The following is a 17,475-nucleotide window of genomic DNA, read 5'->3' on the forward strand; positions in this document are numbered from 1 at the left end:
CCGGCGCTGGGCACGGCAGCACAACGGCACCATGAAGTGGGGCATCGTGTTCCTGCTGGTGGGTCTCCTCGCCCTCTGGGCCGGGCTGCAGCCTGTGTCTGGCCAGGCCTTTCAAGGTGAGTGCTCCCCCCGGCCCCAGCCCTCTGCACGGGGCACAGGGCAGAACCGTATCCGGCACGGGCAGGGAGCTTGAGCCGTGGGGCCGGGGCCTGGCCCCTCCTGGAGGGCTCCCCCGCCTGCCCGCTGGGCTGCCCTTAGCCCTGGCACGGTGCAGCCCAGCCCTGATGCCGGCACCAGTGTCCACAGACGGGGGGGTGCAGGCCAGGGGCACAGAGCCAAGAGCCCAAAGTCTGCGCCTCCTCCCGCCGGGAAGGGTCCTGCCGGGGTCGGCTCTGCCAGGGAGCCGGGAGCCCCCCGCAGCAGTCTCCCTCTCCCTGCAATTGGAGACCTGATACAGGAGCTGGCGCGAACCCCGGTGGCCCGATGGCTACGGGACCTGGCGCGAAGCCTGATTTTTTTCGGGGGGGTCGGGGAGGCTGAGTGCCCAGGACACAGGGGTGAGGCTCCATGGCCTGGGAGCCCAAGCTGGATCAAAGGGGCTTGCCCAGGACCCGGCTCTTCACCCCTCCACCCTGCCTGCTCCTGCCGGCCGTGCTCTGCTCAGAGGCGCTGCCTGTGTCCGGGCGAGCGCGGCTCACTTGGTGCGGCTGCACCCGGGCTCCGGATGCTGTGTGCCCGAGCTGGGCGCGTGGGCTGGAGCCGGTGGCAGTAGCTGCAATGGCCCATCAGCCCCCTGGCACCTGCGGCCCCACGAGGTAGCAGCCTGGAGCGGGGGCGTCTGCCAGGGCTGGGGCCGGGCCGTGTCCCCTGCACCCTGACAGGTGCCCTGTGTCACAGGGAAGCCCGGGAGGTGCCCTTCTGACAGCATCAAGTGCATCCGCTTTGAGCAGGACCGCTGCCGCCACGACGGGGAGTGCTGGGGACGGCAGAAGTGCTGCTACTCACGATGTGCCCGGCGCTGCATGGAGCCTCTGCCAGGTACCGGTGCAGCCAGCGCGTGGGCAGGAGGGAGCGGGCGGAGCAGGGAGCCCAGCCCTTGGCTGCATGCCCCGGGCACCGCTCCGGTGCCATCGCGCCCCCAGCCCGGGCTGAGCTGCGGTGGGGCCGCGCCCGGGCAGTCTCCCCCCTCCCTGCCGGGCGGTCTCTGCGCATGGGGCCGGGCCGGGGTGGGGGTGGCCGAGGTGGGGCAGCGCGGCCGGCCTGACACGGAGACGTCTTGCTGCAGACGGCCAGCACCCGGGCCAGGGCAGGTGCCCCCAAGTCCAGCAGATCGGGAGCTGTGAGGACCGGTGTGGCATCAAGAGGGCCTGTCCCAGAGGCTTTGAGTGCTGCTTCAACGGCTGCGGCCGCGAATGCATGAGGGTCGTACACACAGGTAAGTGTTTCCGTGTGCTCAGCTCTCCGGGCTGCCGTTCCTGTCCCGTCTCGTGGCCACGGAGGGGCCTGAGCCCGGCCGGGTGGCGGGGCCGGTGGATGGAGACGGGGCCGTGCCGTGGGGGTCCCTGTGCCACCCTTGGGCTGGGTCCCCCGGGACGGGCACCGTGGGGCGCTGGGCAGGGCTGAGCTCCCTGGTCCCCGACTCTTCCCTCCCCGCTCTGACCGACTTTCCCTCCCCGCTCAGAGCAGCCCCGAGAGTGACCCCGCGCGGGAGCCGGGCCACGGGACAGCCTGTCGTGTGGCTCCAGGCACCGATGGGGCACGTGGCCCCCAGCACCGGGGCTCTGCTTCCCGCACCTCCGATAGGAGCTCCTTCCTCCATGCAATAAAGACCCCGCTTTGCGGCTTCCAGCATCTCCCCTGCGTCTCTTGTCTCTGCATCTCCAGCTCTGGCCCCAGCCCTGGGCAGGGAGAAGGGGCATCGCTGGCCATGCCCGGGGCAATGTCCCCACTCCCAAAGCAGGAACCGCCGTGGCCCGAGCAAGGCTGAGCGTGGTTCCTGATGGGGCAACTGTTCCCTTTGCCGTGGGGCAGCACAGGCACAAGAGGGGCCGGGAGAAGCCGGCTGTAGCCCGAGCCCTGGGGAGATACGGCCTGGGGCTGTGAGCCCTGCTGCCACAGGGGAGGAAGAGGAGGGCTGGCGTCCTGGCCCTGGCTGGGGCCGTATGGGGTGGTGGAGAGGGCTGGGGTCCAGGCAGGGACGGAGCTGGGCTGGGGTGTCTCGGGTCGCTGCACCCATTGCTCATCAGTGTGGGTGTCCACTCTGAGCTGGGACGCGGGTGCTTAGGGCTGTGGCCCTCAGGCTTCCTGCCAGCTCCTGCCTCAGGTGTCCAACTCCTGCCTCAGCCCTGGGTGGCGAGAAAGGGGCAGCGCGTGCCCTGCCTGGGGGGCCCTGGGTCCCTGGGCTTGCCCCCATGTAGCCACGGCCGGGCAGGATTGCACGGGGAGGGTCCTGGGGAGCAGCCCACGGTGCAGGGACCCCGAGCACTCGGGCTGGGCTGCGGGGAGCCCTTGTCTCTGGGCTGTGCTGGGCAGCCCCCTCCAGGCTGCGGTGTCCCCATGCCCCATGCAAGGGGAAGGGGCCCTGGCCGTGCAGCCCCAGGACTAGTGCCTGGCACCGGGTTTGGTCCCTGTCACCTGCGGGGAGCACCGGAGACTGGCAATCCCAAGGGACGCTGGCAGCAGGGGACCAGGGACCTCTGTGCATGCTGCATGGCCCTCTTATCCGACAGATAAAAGGGATTTCTCCACAGGGACATCCATGCAGACGTGGCCGCAGCCATTGCTGCAGCACTTCTGCCCCTGGGAACAGTCCTCATCGCTGCTGCACAGCTCCAAGCAGATCCCAGCGCCCTGGGGCGGGTCATATGGTGGGCAGGACAGTAGAGGGCGGTGCTTCGCTGAGCCGCCCCACCCCACTTGTGGTGTCTCCGCTGGGTGCCCATGTCTGGCCGTGCCCCTTCCTGAAGCACACCCGCAAGCCTGGGGCTATCGCTGCCGCCACCCGGGCTCTGGCCTCAGGGCTCTGTACACAGACCCCGAGCGTGCTTAGCCCCACCGTGGTAGCTTGGGCTGCTTCCATTAGCTTGACGCATTCAAACGTAGCCTCCTCTACCAGAGGACAGGAAAAAGTGGATCCTGCCTTCGCCGTTGTAGGTCCCTTTGCTCGGCTAGCTGTCTCACCCCCAGCAATCCGCCGCCAGCTCGCTGCCTGCAGGTAGCCTTTTATGCTCCGGGAGAGAGAGACGGCGGTCGCTAAAGACCAAAGAGATTTTAGAGACAAAAGTCTTGAGGAAAACAGAAAGGGTTCGAGGACCCTTTGATTACACAATTAAAATGCATATCCCTAATGCACTAGCTGAATTTCAGGTAAGTTGACTCGCTTCTACATCCCGAGGCTACGAGAGCTCTGGAGGCACATCTCTGTGTGAGCGAGTTCCAAGACGACTGCCTGTCCTCTCCTGCCAGCCCCTGGCCCGGCCCCAGCTGGGATGCCACTGCTCCCCGTTCCCCATCCCAGCTCTGCAGCCCGTGGCATCTCGTGGGCCGTCTCGGGGTCTCTGGAGGACCTCTGGGCACCAGCCCCACGGCATGCTGCACCCAGGCCAGCAGATCCTGGTGGGCCGAGGGGTCCCGGGGTGGAGGAGGCCGGGCAGGGAGCGCTCACCTACGTGTCGCTGGCCGGCCGCAGGCTGGGGCCTGGCCCAGGGAGCGAGGAGCCCCGCCAGCAGCAGCAGGCCAGCACATTGCATGGTGCCGCGGTGCCCAGCGCCAGGCCAGCCCGGTTATATGCTGTCCCGCCAGCTTGCAGGGCAGGAGCTGGGGCAGCACAAGGCTCCGGCTGGGCACCCCCCTGCCCCTCGGGGTAACCCACAGATTCACAGAAGTTCGGGGCTGGAGCGACCGGGCGAGATCGCTGGGTGCAGCCCCCTGCTCCGGGCAGGAAAGACCGCGGGGGGCAAACAACCCCAGCAAGCTGCGCGTCCTGGCCCCGTCTGAAGATCTCCTGTGTCGGTGCCTGCACCACCCCGCGGGCAGCCGCTTCCAGAGTCGGGGCACACGAACCGTGACAAAGTTTTTCCTTACGTCCAGGCTGAAACCGCCTTCTCGGACTTTATGACCATTGCTCCTGGTTTCCCCGGCGCCCTTCGGTGAACAGTTGCTCGCCGAGCCCCGATGCTCTCCCCTGAAGCGTTTGTGAGCTGCCACCACGTCCCCCAAAGTCTTCTCTTCCCTATGCTGAACAGTCCCGTGTCTGTCGGCCTTTCTAATCATACGAGCGGCTCTTCTCTGGGCTCTCTCGAGCTTCTCCGCCTCCTTCTTGAAGCGCGGTGCCGGGACCGGACGCAGCCCTGCATTCGTGGCCAGGGCTTGGCAGCAAAGGCTGCCGGCAGGTACCCGGGGCGTGGGCCTCCGCTGGCTCCTGCCGCGGCGCTGGGCAGGCTTGGCAGCGTTCAGGCTGGGCGGGCCCTGAGTCACGGCTCGTTACCACACTGAATATGAGATGCTAGGCGGTGGCACCGACTTCAGAAACGCTTGAGTCAGAAGTGTCTGTGCCGCGGACAGCTTTTGTTGAGCATGGCAGTCGGCAACTTCAAGCACGCGGCAAAGAACAGCAGAGAAACTTCACCTGAGCGCCGATGCAGCCCGGTACCACCCAGTGCGAGCGTGCACACCGGAGCACCCAGTGTGTGAGCGTGCACACCGGTACCACCCAGTGTGTGAGCGTGCACACCAGAGCACCCACCCTATGTGTGAGCATGCACACCAGAGCACCCTGTGTGCGAGCATGCACACTGGAGCACCCAGTGTATGAGCGTGCACACCGGTACCACCCAGTGCGAGCGTGCACACCGGAGCACCCAGTGTATGAGCATGCACACCAGTACCACCCAGTGTGAGTGTGCACACCAGAGCACCCTGTGTGCGAGCGTGCACGCCGGTACCACCCAGTGTGAGTGTGCACACCGGAGCACCCTGTGTGCGAGCGTGCACACTGGTACCACCCAGTGTGAGTGTGCACACCGGAGCACCCTGTGTCCGAATGCACACACCGGAGCCAACTGCAAATGCAGCATGAGCCCAAAAGGCCACAGAGCCTCACCTAGCTCATGTGTAGTCCCGGGGCAGAGCAGCTCCTTGCAGCTGGGGGTTCAGGAAGTCCTTCTGGGTGACGGGGACGAGATCCCCCAGGCCTCCTGTCCGCCCGGGTCTTCTAGGCGAGTCCGCACCCCCTTCCCCCCTCGGGCGCTCGCAGCACTGCTTGGGAGGGCGGCTCTGCCTCCAGGAGCATTCACGTCTAGAAGGAAACTCCGGGGCAAACAGGTCTGCACGCTGCGGTGCAGGGACCACCGTCGCCACCTCGGCCACGTGCAGGATTGGCCCTTTCCATGCGCCCGCAGCCACCCGTGCCTGCCCCGACATCTTCCTGCCTCCTCCCGGGTCAGGCGCTTGTGGCCCTGCTCTGCCATTACCTGGCACCTGCCCTGACTGCACTCCTGGGTGCTTATGGCACACGGGCTCATTTGGGGACGCGCACGCGTGCTCCTCTGCCTCGTCCCCTCTGTCCAGTCCCTTTGCCGTCATCGCGTTCAGGGGTGAGACCAGCTCCCCGGGGTCTTCCCCAGGGGTTGCCCCCACCCGCAGGCACCCATGCTTGTGCTGCCAGTCTGAGCCCACTCCCCACAAGCCACGGGCCTGCTCCCGTCTGACGCCCGGGGCCGAGAGCGATGTCTCTCCGCAGCAGCAGGGCACTGGCGAGCCCTTCCTGCCGCAGACTGGGGCCTGGAGGAGCTGCGCCCGACTGCGGCAGGGGATGCTGCTGCTTCCCCCTGCCCGGGGTGGGTTGTGCTGTTGGCAGCGCCCGCGCTCCCGTGCCCTCCAGCTCTGCTGTTTCTTGCATGCCATGGCTGTCCTGGAGTGGGGGCTGCTCCACCCCCTCATATCACACTCTGGGCATGTCTACGCAAGCAATTAATGCTCATGAATAAATTATGGGGCTTATTGCTCCAGAGGTTTTTGTTCCAGGTCCCAGCCCAGGCATGGGGGCAGGCTGGCGGGTGCTTTCTGCGTCCGTCTGCCCCCCGCTACAGGCCCAGGACTGGGTGCCCGGGGCAGGGGGGTTCAGGGATTTGCGTGGTGGAAACAGGCAATGGGGGTCTTGGTGCTGCCTGGGGGAGGCAGAGCAGGGAACACATGCAGCCGCATGGCCTGCCATGAGCCTGGCACACATCCCATTGCACAGAGGCGCAGGGGTGTCTCCCGAATTTCCCGGTACCCCTGGGAGGGGCAGGGAGCGGAGCTGGGGCATTGTGCAAGGTCCTCCCACTCCCAGGCTGGGTGACGGTATATAGCGCAGCCGGCCCGGTGCTGGGCACGGTGGCACAGCAGTACCATGCAGCGGGGGAGCCTGTTCCTGCTGGCGGAGATCCTCACCCTCTGGGCCGGGCTGCAGCCTGCGTCTGGGCAGGTCTCTCCAGGTGAGCGCTCCCCCCGACCCCAGCCCGGAGCCTTAACCCACACCTGCCCCAGCCCCTGCCTCCTGCCTCCCCATCCCGGGGACAGTTTGAGCATGGGGCAGGGGGGTGCAAGCTGCCACCCTGTGAGGGCATTGCCCCGTGGCATCACATCCCTCTGGAGCAGAGGACTTCTGCCAGCTCCCCGGGGACCCCGGCCCTGCACCATGCACGTCCTGCGCTACTGCCACGACCCAGGGGAGCCCAGCCGGGCTGGAGGGGAGGGCGAGGGACTGCAATCCCAAGTACGGCTCCTGCCCCTTCTCACCGCCCGTCTCTGCCCTCTGCACTGCAGACATCTGCAAGCTCCCGAAGGAAGCCGGCCCCTGCGAGATGTACATCCTTCGCTTCTACTATGACTTAGCCACCAGGACTTGCAGACCTTTCGTTTATGGGGGCTGTAAGGGCAATGAAAACAACTTTGTGTCCTTCCTGGCCTGCCTGGCGACATGCAAGATACCCGGTGAGTCGTGCAGCCGCTGGGAATCGCCAGGTGGCTCTGGGTGCTGGGGTCGAGGCCAGCCCAAAGGTGGAGGAAAGGGGCATCGCTGAGTTATCTGCTCCCTTGCCCCATCGTGCAGGCCCCGGGTCAGCTGGGGAGAGGGCGAGGGGCTGCGATCCCGGGCAGGGCTCGTGCCCCCTTCTCAGCGCCTGTCTTTGCTCTGGGCTGCAGACATCTGCAGGCTCCCCGCGGACCCTGGCCCCTGCAAGGCGTACATCACTCGCTACTACTATGACGTGGCCACCAGGACCTGCAAGCCTTTCGTTTATGGCGGCTGCGAGGGCAATGAGAACAACTTTGGGTCCTCCCTGATCTGCCAGTTGACGTGCAAGATCATCGGTGAGTCGTGCGGCCGCTGGAGGTTGCCGGGAGGCTCCAGGTGCTGGGGTCGAAGCCTGGCAGAGGAGAGAGGATCCCTGCCCCTGCCCCAGCGCAGAGACCCAAGCCTGGCTGGAGGAGAGGGTGAGGGGCTGCGATCCCAGGCAGGGCCCTCTCCTCACTGCCCATCTCTGCCTGGGTCAGGGGTGTGCAGGCTGCCCCAGGACCCCGGCCCCTGCCTGGCCCACGTGCTCGCCCACTACCACAAAGCTGCCCTGGGCAGGTGCGAGACGTCCAGCTCCGGGCGCTGCAGGGCAACGGGAACCGGTTCCCAGTGACAATGTGTCTCCGGGCCTGCGGGCAGCGAGCTGAGGGCGGGATGGGGAGCAGGGGTCGAGCTGTGCGGGCCGGGACCTTCCAGGACCCCCTCGGCCCCGACCTCCAGCACCTCCAGGACATCCTGGTGCTGCTCCCGGGGGTGGTGCGGTTCCCTGGGGGGGCAGGAGGCCACCTCACCCCTCCCCGCAGTCCTAGAGCTGACCCCTCCTAAGGGGACGAGGTCCTGGAGCGAACCCCTCTCCGCTCTGACCGACTTTCCCTCCCCACTCAGGGCAACTCCGAGAGTGACCCCGTGCAGGAGCCGGGCCTGCAGGTCCCAGACTCCCCCGTGGACCCAGCCTGTGGCTCCAGACACCGATGGGACACATGACCCCAGCACCGGGGTCTGCTTCCCGCACCCCCGATGGCAGCTCCAGCCTCCATGCAATAAAGACCCGACTTTGCAGCTTCCTGCAATCTCCCTCCTGCGGGTCTTGTCCCTGCATCCCAGCGCCAGCCCCAGCCCCGGGCAGAGAGAGGGGGCATCACTCGCCCTGCCTGGGGCGACGTCCGGGCTCCCAAAGCAGGACCCGCCGGGGCCCGAGCAAGGCTGTAGCTGGTTCCTGGTGGGGCAACTGTTCCCTTTGCCGTGGGGCAACACAGCGCGGTTCCCCGCACTACAGGCGCCGGGGGAAGCCGGCTGCACCGTGGGTCCAGGGAAACGTGGCCTGTGCCCGTGACCGCCCCCAGCTGCAGACACAGTGGGGGAAGAGGAGCGCTGGCATCCTGGCCCTGGTTAGGGCCCTTTGGGGTGGTGGAGAGGGCTGGGGGCCCGGGCAGGGATGGAGCTGGGCTGGGATGTCCCAGTGGTCCTTGCGCCCATTGCTCAGGGAAGCAGGTGTCTGCCCTGAGCTGGGACATGGTTGCTCTGGCCTGTGGCCCTCGGGCTTCCTGCCAGCCCCCGTCTCAGGTGTCCAACTCCTGCCTCAGGCCGGGGCAGTGAGAAGGGGTCAGCACCTGCCCTGCCTGGGGGCCCTGGGTCCCTGGGCTTGCCCCCATGGGGCCGCGGCCAGGCAGGATTGCACGGGGAGGGTCCTGGGGAGCAGCCCACGGTGCAGGGACCCCGAGCGCTCGGGCTGGGCTGCGGGGAGCCCTTGTCTCTGCCCGCAGGCAAGGCTGTGGCACCACCGATCCCAGCGCCCGCCTGCACCTGGGCTCTGGGCTGTACTGGGCGGCCCCCCCCGGCTGCGGTGCCCTCGCGCCCCTTGCAAGGGAAAGGGGGGTCTGGCTGTGCAGCGCCAGCACCAGTGCCTGGCACCGGGTTTTGGGCCCTGCTGCCTGCGGGGAGCACGGGGACCGGCAATCCCAGGGGCCGCTGGCACCTGGGGACCTGGCACGTCTTGGGCCCCCACCTCTGTGCGCCATGCTCGGCCTCTGGCAGGGCAGTCTGGCTCTCGTATCCGAGACCCCGAGGCCATGGGGAGCCGGGCCCAGCAGCCCCGTGGGCATCAGGCCGGGCTGCGGGAAGCCCTTCTCCCTGCTGGCAGGGGTGCTGTGCCCGTGCCCAGCGTCTCCGTGCACCTGGGGCTCTGCGCCCTGTCCCGTGCTGGCAGGAGCCGGGCAGCAGGCAGGAGAATTGCCCCAGCTGGCCCCGGTTACCAGCCCCGCACCTCGTTAGCTTTATAAGCAGGAGCTCTCGCCCACCTGGCTGGCTGCCCCTGGCCGCCCCTGCCCCGCACTCCCTGGCAGCGCCTGGCTTGGTGAGCGCCCACACCCTGACCCCGCACCGCTGCCTGCTCTGCGCCCCGGGGAGTGACTCGACCTGCTCTGATCCTGACCTTGCCTGTTGCTCATGCCCTGGTTGTGCCCGGGGGCTCCAGCACTGCCTGCCCATGTCCTGGTTGCGGGGGCTGGCAGCGGGTGCCCTGGGAGCTCAGGGCACCGCAGGCATCGGGCAGCCCTCCCGTGCAGCCCTGGGTGCTGCTTCCCCTCTGGGACAAGGTGCAATGGGGGCTCTGGCCCTGGGCCTGGGAGAGGGAACCTGTGTGTGGGGCAGGAGCTGCGAGGCAGGGGCACGAGGCAGGGCAGGGTCAGCCTCCGCAAGAGAAGGTTGAGAGGCGACCTTGTAGCTGCCTATAAGTTCATCACGGGGGCACAGAAGGGAATGGGTGAGTATTTATTCACCAAGGCGCCCCGGGGGTGACAAGAAATAATGTCCACAAGCTAGCAGAGAGCAGATTTAGACTGGACATTAGGAAGAACTTCTTCACAGTTCGAGTGGCCAAGGTCTGGAACGGGCTCCCAAGGGAGGTGGTGCTCTCCCCTACCCTGGGGGTCTTCAAGAGGAGGTTAGATGAGTATCTAGCTGGGGTCATCTAGACCCAGCACTCTTTCCTGCCTATGCAGGGGGTCAGACTCGATGATCTATTGAGGTCCCTTCCGACCCTAACATCTATGAATCTATGAATCTATGCAGTGCTGGTGGTTTATTCAGAGGGGAGGGAGCAAAGCGCAGAGCCTGAGCCCGGCCTGGGCACAGGACGCCCCATGCACGGGGCACAGCCTGGGGGAGCTGGGCTGGCAGCAGGAACGGGGGGGGCAAGCCGATGGTGGAAGGTCTCCTTGTCCCGCAGCAGAGCCTGGACACTCGGGCTTCGGGGTCAGCATCACGACAGGCGGGAGGTGGCAGTGCTGTCGCACGCAGGCTCCAGGCTAGGGCTGAGATGCAAACCTGATCCCTGCAGAGGGGAGGTGGGTCAGGGGTTTCCAGGGCTCAGGAGCCCCCTCAAGCCCTGCCCCACCAGGTGCCCTCATGCCCCCTGTGCCCGTGGCTGCGATGCGAGGGCCTCATTCCTCAGGGCAGGAGCAGCACCACTCGCCCACGGGCAACCCAGCCTGAGGCAGCCCAAGATTGCTGCCAGAGGCAGAGCAGCTCGGCCGGGCACAGGGACCCCCAGCCTGCATCCCCCATGTCCAGCCTCTGCCCTGGGCCACGCCGGGGGCTGCTGGGCTCCAGCATCGCGCCAGGCATCTCTCACACAGGCCCTGGCTCTTGGCCATTCAGCTCCTTCCTCCCGCCCGCAGGGAGCCCCATGCGCCTTGCCGGCCGGCCGGCGCTGCACTGGGGCAGGACCCGGGGCTCCCTCTGCAACCCCGTAGCGCGGAGCTGCTCCTCACCTTTCAAGGGCAGCATGCATTCACTGCCACAGCCGTTGCTGCAGCACTTCCGCGCTCCACGGCAATTGTAGTCAGTGTTGCATCCGTGAAGGCACTTGCCTGAGACAAATGGTGGTAATGGGGGGCAGCGTCCGGGCTTCCCTGGAACAGGAGATGTCTGTGAGCCCCTGGCGACCCCGGCACTGCCCTAGCTCAAGGGGTCAAGCTGCAACGTGGAGGCCACAAGTGGCACCGACAGCTCCTGTGCACAGCGTGGGGCAGAGTGGAGCAGGGACGGCAGCGCCGTGGCAGCTGGACACCACAGGGCAATGTCTCGGCTCCTTTGGAGCAGGATGTCAGCAGCACGGAGATGCCCAGGGTAGGGCTGGGGGCTGTGCACTGAGCCCTGCCCACCTGAATCGCTGGGCTCAGACCTCGGAGCCTCCAAACCCATCCCTCCTGCTCTCTGCACCCAGAGCTTTGCCAGCCCAGAGATCCTGGACGGCTCCCGTGCGCGGTGGCACGGGGACAGCTCGGGGCTCCAGGGAGCGGAGCGAGCCCTCGACAGACCTGGCATACTGGACCGAGGGCTGTGCCATGGGCCGTGCTGGGGCACGGGCGTCCCTGAGGGAGCAGCAGGGGCACAGCCCTGCCCTGGGCAGCCCGGGGACCCCCGGCGGGTGGTGGGGACAGGATGGCCATGTCCGGGAGAGGGGCAGGGAGGGGTGCCACGTGGGGTGCCGCATGGGCTGGGAGGGGGCCTTGCCCAGAGGGGTGGGGAGGACCGAACGGGCAGAGAGCACTAACCGCGAGGGGCCATCCCAGACGCAGGCTGGAGCTGGGCACAGAGGACCAGGAGCCCTGCCAGCAGGAGGCTGCCCAACTTCATGGTGCCGCCGTGCTGCAGTGCCGACCACCGGGGCGGTCGGGCTATATACTGTCCTGCCAGCCCGGGGGGCCTTGCACAACGCCCCAGCGCAGCTCCTGCCCGTCCCAGGGGGAACAAGGAAGCAGCCGCTCCTGAGGCAGAGGTGGAAGTGCCCGTGCCCCAGCAATGATGACACTGCTGCACCCTAAAGACAGGCTGCAGAGCACCATCCTGCTCCCACACATGTCCGTAGGACACAAAGCAGGGCACGTTCCTGCCGGGCGTCCGCGAGATCGCACTGACCCTGGCATGGCACAGCCAGGCCTGGCGCAGAGACCAGCGTCCACAAGCAGCGGGTGCCAGCCCGGGGGACAGAGCCCAGAGTCTGCACCTCTTCCCTGCCAGGGTCCGCTCTGCCAGCGAGCGCAGAGACCGTTGGGTGGCATGGTGCCTGCCGCGGTGCCCTGCACTGGCCCGGCCTCGTTACACGGTCCTGCCAGCCTGCGGGGCAGGGGGCAGGACAAGGCTTCAGCTGGGCACCTGCCCTGCCCCGCGCCGCGCCGCGCCGCGCCGTGCCGCACCGCGCCGTGATTCATGGCCAGAGCAGGGGTCACACGGCTCTCTGCGCTCCAGCAGTGCGTCGGGCCAGGACAAAGGTGGCCTCGTGGGGCGGTGACGGGGCATTGCTCCTGGTCATGGCCAGTCCTGGTGGGGCCTGCTGGAGCCTTGTGCAGCCACAGAGCCATTCGGCTTTGGGCTCCTGAGCTGCACCGGGCTGCCTGGCAGGGATGCGAGGGCCCTCCTGGACCCTGGTGCTGCCCGGGGAGCAGCCCGGGCCCGTCAGCCGGGGTCCCAGTGCCGCACCGACACCAGGACATCCTGGGGAGCTGGTCCCGCGGTGCAGAAAGCCCCGGCAGCTTCAGGCTGGGCTGTGAGGGGGGAGGATGATGCCTGTGGCTCATGGCTGGACCAGGGGGGCTGCCTGCATGTCGGTCCCTCTTGGCCCCCAAACCCTGTGACTCCTGGTCGTGGGCCGGACCTGCCTGCTCCTGCCCCTGAGCCGGGGGCCTCTGGGTTCAAGCCCTGACCGGCTGCATCCCGGGTCTGCCCCTGCGAGCAGCCCCTCGTGTCTGTGCCGCGGGGGGATCCCTGGCTGCACGGCCGGCCTGGCCCGTGGCACGTGCCCAGCAGCAGCCCCGGGCCGTGGGGGGGCAGGGCTGCCCTCCAGCCCCCTCCTCGCCGCCCCTCTCTGCTCTGGGCTGCAGGAGTCTGCCGGCTCCCCCAGACCCCGTCGCCTGCGCCCCCCCGGGCTGCTGCAGCGCCGCCCCCGCACGTGCGAGGTGTCCATCTGTGGGGGCAATGGGAGCTGGTCCCCCAGTGCGGGTGGGTCTTGGGGCCTGTGGGCAGCGTGGTGGGGAGGGGGCCTGAGCCACCATGGCTGGCACACAGCAGGGCCCCCCTCTCCGGTGGCTCCAGCTCCATCCTGCCTGCAAACCCACCCCATGGGGGCACTTGTGACTGGCACGAGCACCTGGCCGTGGCACAGGGAACTTCTCCACTGGTTCACTTCCCCCTGGCCCAGGAGCTCCCCAGCCCGTCCCGAGGCTGTTGGTGGTTCCCTGATGGGGCAACTGTGCCCTTTGCTGCGGGGCGCGGGGACCTGACACAAGAGGTGAGGGGGAAAGCTCCCGGTGTTGCAGGCAGCTCCTTGCTCCCTCCACCTTGCCCTGCGCATGCAGGGGGCTTTGCCTTGCCCTGAGCCTGGCTCAATTGAGCCCTGGGCACCTGGCAGAGCCCTTCCTGCCCCCGGGGCACATGGAATAGGGGCATGGAGCAGGCACCTGCCACTGCCCGGGGCTGGGGTGTCCGAGGCAGGAGCAGGGTATTGGGCGGAGGGAGACGGGGAGCTTGAGGGACCTGATGTGGGCACGCTTGCAGCAGGGAGGTGCAGTGCTGCCCCCAGGCCATTGTGTGCCAGGGTCCTCTACCTTGTCCCCTCTGTCCAGTCCCTTTGCCATCATCGCCTGCCTCCCTAGCGCGTTCACAGCCGAGACCAGCCCCCCAGGACCTCGAAACAGGGTCGCCCCCAGCCACTGGCACCTGTGCTTGTTCTGCCGGTCTGAGCTCAGTGCCCCCAGGCCTGTGGCCTGCTCCCCTGAAGCCCGGGGCCAGGAGCGATGGCTCTCCCTGGCAGCAGGGCACGGGGAGCCCTTCCTGCCACAGACTCGTGCCCAGGGGCAGGTCTGAGCCGACTGAGAAGCAGGGGATTGTGCTGCTTCCTCCCTGCCCGGGACGGGTTGAGCTGTTTGCAGCCCCCACGCCCCGTGGCACGGGTCATGCCTTCGCCCCCACGCTTTCTGGGAATGGAAGGTCCTGCCCTTGTTACACCTGTGCCTGGGAAAGCCACCCACAGCAGCCCCTGTGCAGCTGGCCAGGCCCTGGCGGGGTGATGCACCCTCGGTCCCCGGCACCCAAGGTCCCCGGCTGCAAGGCTGCGTGCAAGGAAGGGGAGCGGAGAGCTGGTCTTTGCCCTGCCCCAGGCTCCTTTTGTCCTTCAACACTAACACAAGAGCCCCCGAGGTGCTGCCTAGGACCAGCCCTGCGGGAAGGGGCAGAGCAGGGAGCGCGTGCGCCCCACGTGCCAGCCGTTAACGGCCCCGGCCCCATTGCGCGGAGACCCAGGGCTGTTTCCCAACCTTCCCGGTGCCCCTGGCAGGGGCGGGGGCCAAGGTGGGGCATTGTGCAAGGTCCCCCTGCTCCCGGGCTGGGTGACGGTATATAGCCTGGTGCTGGGCATGACGGCACGGTGGCACCATGAAGTGGGGCAGCGTGTTCCTGCTGGTGGGTCTCCTCGCCCTCTGGGCCGGGCTGCAGCCTGCGTCTGGGCGGGTCTCTCCAGGTGAGCGCTCCCCCCGACCCCAGCCTGGAGCCTCCAAACATGCCCCAGCCCCTGCCTCCCCATCCCGGGGGCGGTGAGGCCTGGGCAGGTGGGTGGGAGCTGCCACGCTGGAGGGCATTGTCCGGTGACCCACGTCCAACTCCCCAGAGGGAGAGGACGTCACCAGCTGCCTAGGGCCCTGGCCGCTGCAAGATGTACATGCTGTGCAGCAGCCACGACTGGAGGGGATGCAGCCGGTCTGGAGGGGAGGGCAAAGGGCTGCAATCCCGGGCAGGGCTCCTGCCCCCCCTCACTGCCCCTCTCTTCTTTGGGTCAGCTTTCTGCAGGCTCCCCAAGGACTACGGCCCCTGCAAGGAGATCTTACTGCGCTTCTACTACAACCCGGCCATCGGGACCTGCCAAACGTTCATTTACGGCGGCTGTCATGGCAATACAAACAACTTTATGACCTACCGGCAGTGCGTGAATACGTGCAGGTTGCGCCTTCTGGGGCTGAGCCTGCCAAGGCCGGACGCTGCGAGAAGCATCGCGGCACCAGGGCGACGGCTGGAGGATCGGAGCAGGGTGAAGCCGAGTGAGTTGTGCGGCCGCTCGACATCGCCAGGTGGCTCCAGGTGCTGAGGTCGAGCCAGGCAGAGGATGGAGGGGGGGACAAGGACTTTTGACCCTTTTCCTGATCCCTCTGCTGCCCCGTGACCCCTTGCCTGACCCGTCCCAGCGCAGAGACCCAGGCCCGGCTGGGGGAGAGGGCGAGGGGCTGCGATCCCAGCAGGGCCTCTGTGCCCGTCTCTGCTCTGGGTCAGAGGTCCGCAGGCTCCCCCAGGGCCCCGGTCGCTGCTTCCCCTGCAGCCGCCAGGACCGCTACGATGCTGCGCCGGCGGCAGGTGGGAGCCTTGGGCTCTGGGGGTGCCCGGGACCAGGAGCGGTCTCCCCTGTGAGCAGGCGTGTGTCCGGGCCAGCGGGCAGCAAGCTGGGGGCAGGATGGGGAGTGATGGCCGAGCCGCTCGGGCTGGGACGGGGACGTGCAGGGCCCCTGGCCCCGAGTCCTGTCGGTGCAGGAGACCCTGGTGCTGCTCCCGGAGGGGGTCCCAGGGCGGGGCAGGGAGACCCCGCGGCTGGAGCGGAGGGAAGGGGCTGCGATCGCACGCAGCTCCTGCCCCCTTCTCATGCCCGTCTGCTCCGGGCTGCAGGCATCTGCTTTCTCCCGGTGGCCCCCGGCCCCTGCCAGGCCTATGGGCCCAGCTTCTACTACAATGCCGCCACCGGCCAGTGCTTGGGATTTAACTACGGGGGCTGCCGGGGCAACGGGAACCGGTTCGGCACTGAGAAGGAGTGTCTCCAGACCTGCGGGTAGCCAGGTGAGGCCGGGGGGGCCGAGCCACACGGGCTGGGACGTGCCGGGGCCCCCTCTAGCTCCAGCAGACCCTGGTGCTGGTCCCAGGGGACTGGCTCCGTCGTGGGGCCCCGCGCTGCCCCCCCCATGGCTGGGGCTGTGGGATGCAGGGCTGCAGCCACACCGGCACGGACCCCTCGCACCCAGGGCGCTGGGGCCCACGTGGAGCCGTGTCCAGGGGTGAGGAGCGTGCTCGGGGGCAGAAGTGCCAGGGGATGGAGATGGGCCTGTGCCGTGGGGGTCTTTGTGCCGGCCGGCCGGCCGGGGTGGGCGCTGGGCTGGGCTGAGCTCCCCAGTCCCTGCCTTCCCTCCCGGCTTTGATCGACTTTCCCTCCCCGCTCAGCACAGCTCCAAGAGTGACCCCGCGCGGGAGCCGGGCCGTGGGGCAGCGGGACCTGCAGGTCCCAGACCCTCTGCAGACCCCTCCTGTGGCTCCAGGCACCGATGGGCAACATGACCCCCAGCACCGGGGGTCCGCTTCCCGCAGCCCCGCTAGCAGCTCCTTCCTCCACACAATAAAGACCCTGCTCTGCAGCTTCCCCCGGCTCTCTTGTCCCTGCAGCTCTAGCACCGGCCCCAGCCCTGGGCAGAGAGAAGGGGGCATCGCTTGCCCTGTCTGGGGCACGGGGTCCCAGGTGGGGCCGGGGCCACGTCCCTGCCCCTCGAGCAGGAACCGCCGGGGCCCGAGCGAGGCCGTTGGTGGTTTCTGATGGAGCAACTGTTCCTTTTGCCGTGGGGCACCGCAGCGCGGTTCCCTGATGCCAGGCACTGGGGGAAGTGGGCTGCACCCAGGGCCTGGGGACACGTGGCCTGTGCCCGTGAGAGCCCCCACCTGCTGACACAAGGGAGGAAGAGGAGGACTGGCGTCCCGACCTAAGCCAGGGCCCCTCAGGGTGGTGGAGAGGGCTGGGGGACCGTGCAGGGATGGAGCTGGGCTGGGGTGTCGTGGGAGTCGCTGCGCCCATTGCTCAGGGCTGCGGGTATCCCTGCCTCTGGACAGCATGGAGGACTGGCAATCCCAGGGGACGCTGGCACCAGGGGACCAGGCACGACTTGGGCCCCCGCCTCTGTGCGCCCTGTGTGGATCCAGCCCAGGGCAGTCCTGCCCTCTTCTCCCAGGACCAGAGGGAGCTGGGCCCAGGGCACCCCTGGGGGATGCCCTTCTCCCTGCTGGCAGGGGATGCTGTGCCATCAGCCCCAGCATCTCGGTGCCCCTCGGGCTCGGGCTCTGTCCCGCCTGTCGGCAGGAGCCCGGCATCACTTCCCCCTGGCCCAGGAGCTCCCCGGACCGTTCCGAGGTCGTTGGTGGTTCCCTGATGGGGCAACTGTGCCCTTTGCCGCAGGGCTCAGGGACCTGACACAAGAGGCGATGGGGAAAGTGCCCGGTGTTGCAGGCAGATCCCGGGCAACCCATCCTGGTGGATGGAAACGGGGCCGTGCCGTGGGGGTCTCTGCACCATCTCTGAGCCATAGGGTGCTGGGCTGGGCTGAGCTCTGACCAACTTTCCC

At 67.9% G+C, this 17,475-nt stretch overlaps 3 protein-coding genes across 4 annotated transcripts; all 3 read left to right on the top strand.

The window, feature by feature from the left end:
- The first annotated feature begins 6 nt into the window (after window positions 1–6).
- Window positions 7–1,853, top strand: LOC102570382 (porwaprin-b-like). Its single transcript, XM_059713106.1, has 4 exons — window positions 7–116; window positions 898–1,038; window positions 1,286–1,435; window positions 1,682–1,853. Exons 1-4 carry the CDS (start codon window positions 32–34, stop codon window positions 1,696–1,698), a joined length of 393 nt encoding a protein of 130 aa, XP_059569089.1. The 5' UTR covers window positions 7–31; the 3' UTR covers window positions 1,699–1,853.
- Window positions 1,854–6,390: 4,537 nt separating this feature from the next.
- LOC102568515 (kunitz-type serine protease inhibitor vestiginin-7) lies at window positions 6,391–8,103 on the top strand. The gene is made up of 4 exons (XM_014604671.3): window positions 6,391–6,476; window positions 6,808–6,975; window positions 7,186–7,353; window positions 7,943–8,103. Exons 1-4 carry the CDS (start codon window positions 6,392–6,394, stop codon window positions 7,957–7,959), a joined length of 438 nt encoding a protein of 145 aa, XP_014460157.2. The 5' UTR covers window position 6,391; the 3' UTR covers window positions 7,960–8,103.
- A 6,376-nt stretch (window positions 8,104–14,479) lies between these two features.
- On the top strand, window positions 14,480–16,505 carry LOC109284556 (kunitz-type serine protease inhibitor 5). Of its 2 annotated transcripts, none has more exons than XM_019493224.2 (4): window positions 14,480–14,573; window positions 14,890–15,147; window positions 15,764–15,931; window positions 16,310–16,505. In XM_019493224.2, exons 1-3 carry the CDS (start codon window positions 14,489–14,491, stop codon window positions 15,925–15,927), a joined length of 507 nt encoding a protein of 168 aa, XP_019348769.2. In that variant the 5' UTR covers window positions 14,480–14,488; the 3' UTR covers window positions 15,928–15,931; window positions 16,310–16,505. The 2 variants fall into 2 exon arrangements, with proteins under 2 accessions (XP_019348769.2, XP_059569027.1); XM_059713044.1 differs by having other exon boundaries at window positions 16,315–16,505.
- The last annotated feature ends 970 nt before the right edge of the window (window positions 16,506–17,475 follow it).

Source organism: Alligator mississippiensis, chromosome 9 (assembly GCF_030867095.1).
Source record: "Alligator mississippiensis isolate rAllMis1 chromosome 9, rAllMis1, whole genome shotgun sequence".
In the NCBI taxonomy this organism is placed as follows: Eukaryota; Metazoa; Chordata; order Crocodylia; family Alligatoridae; genus Alligator; species Alligator mississippiensis.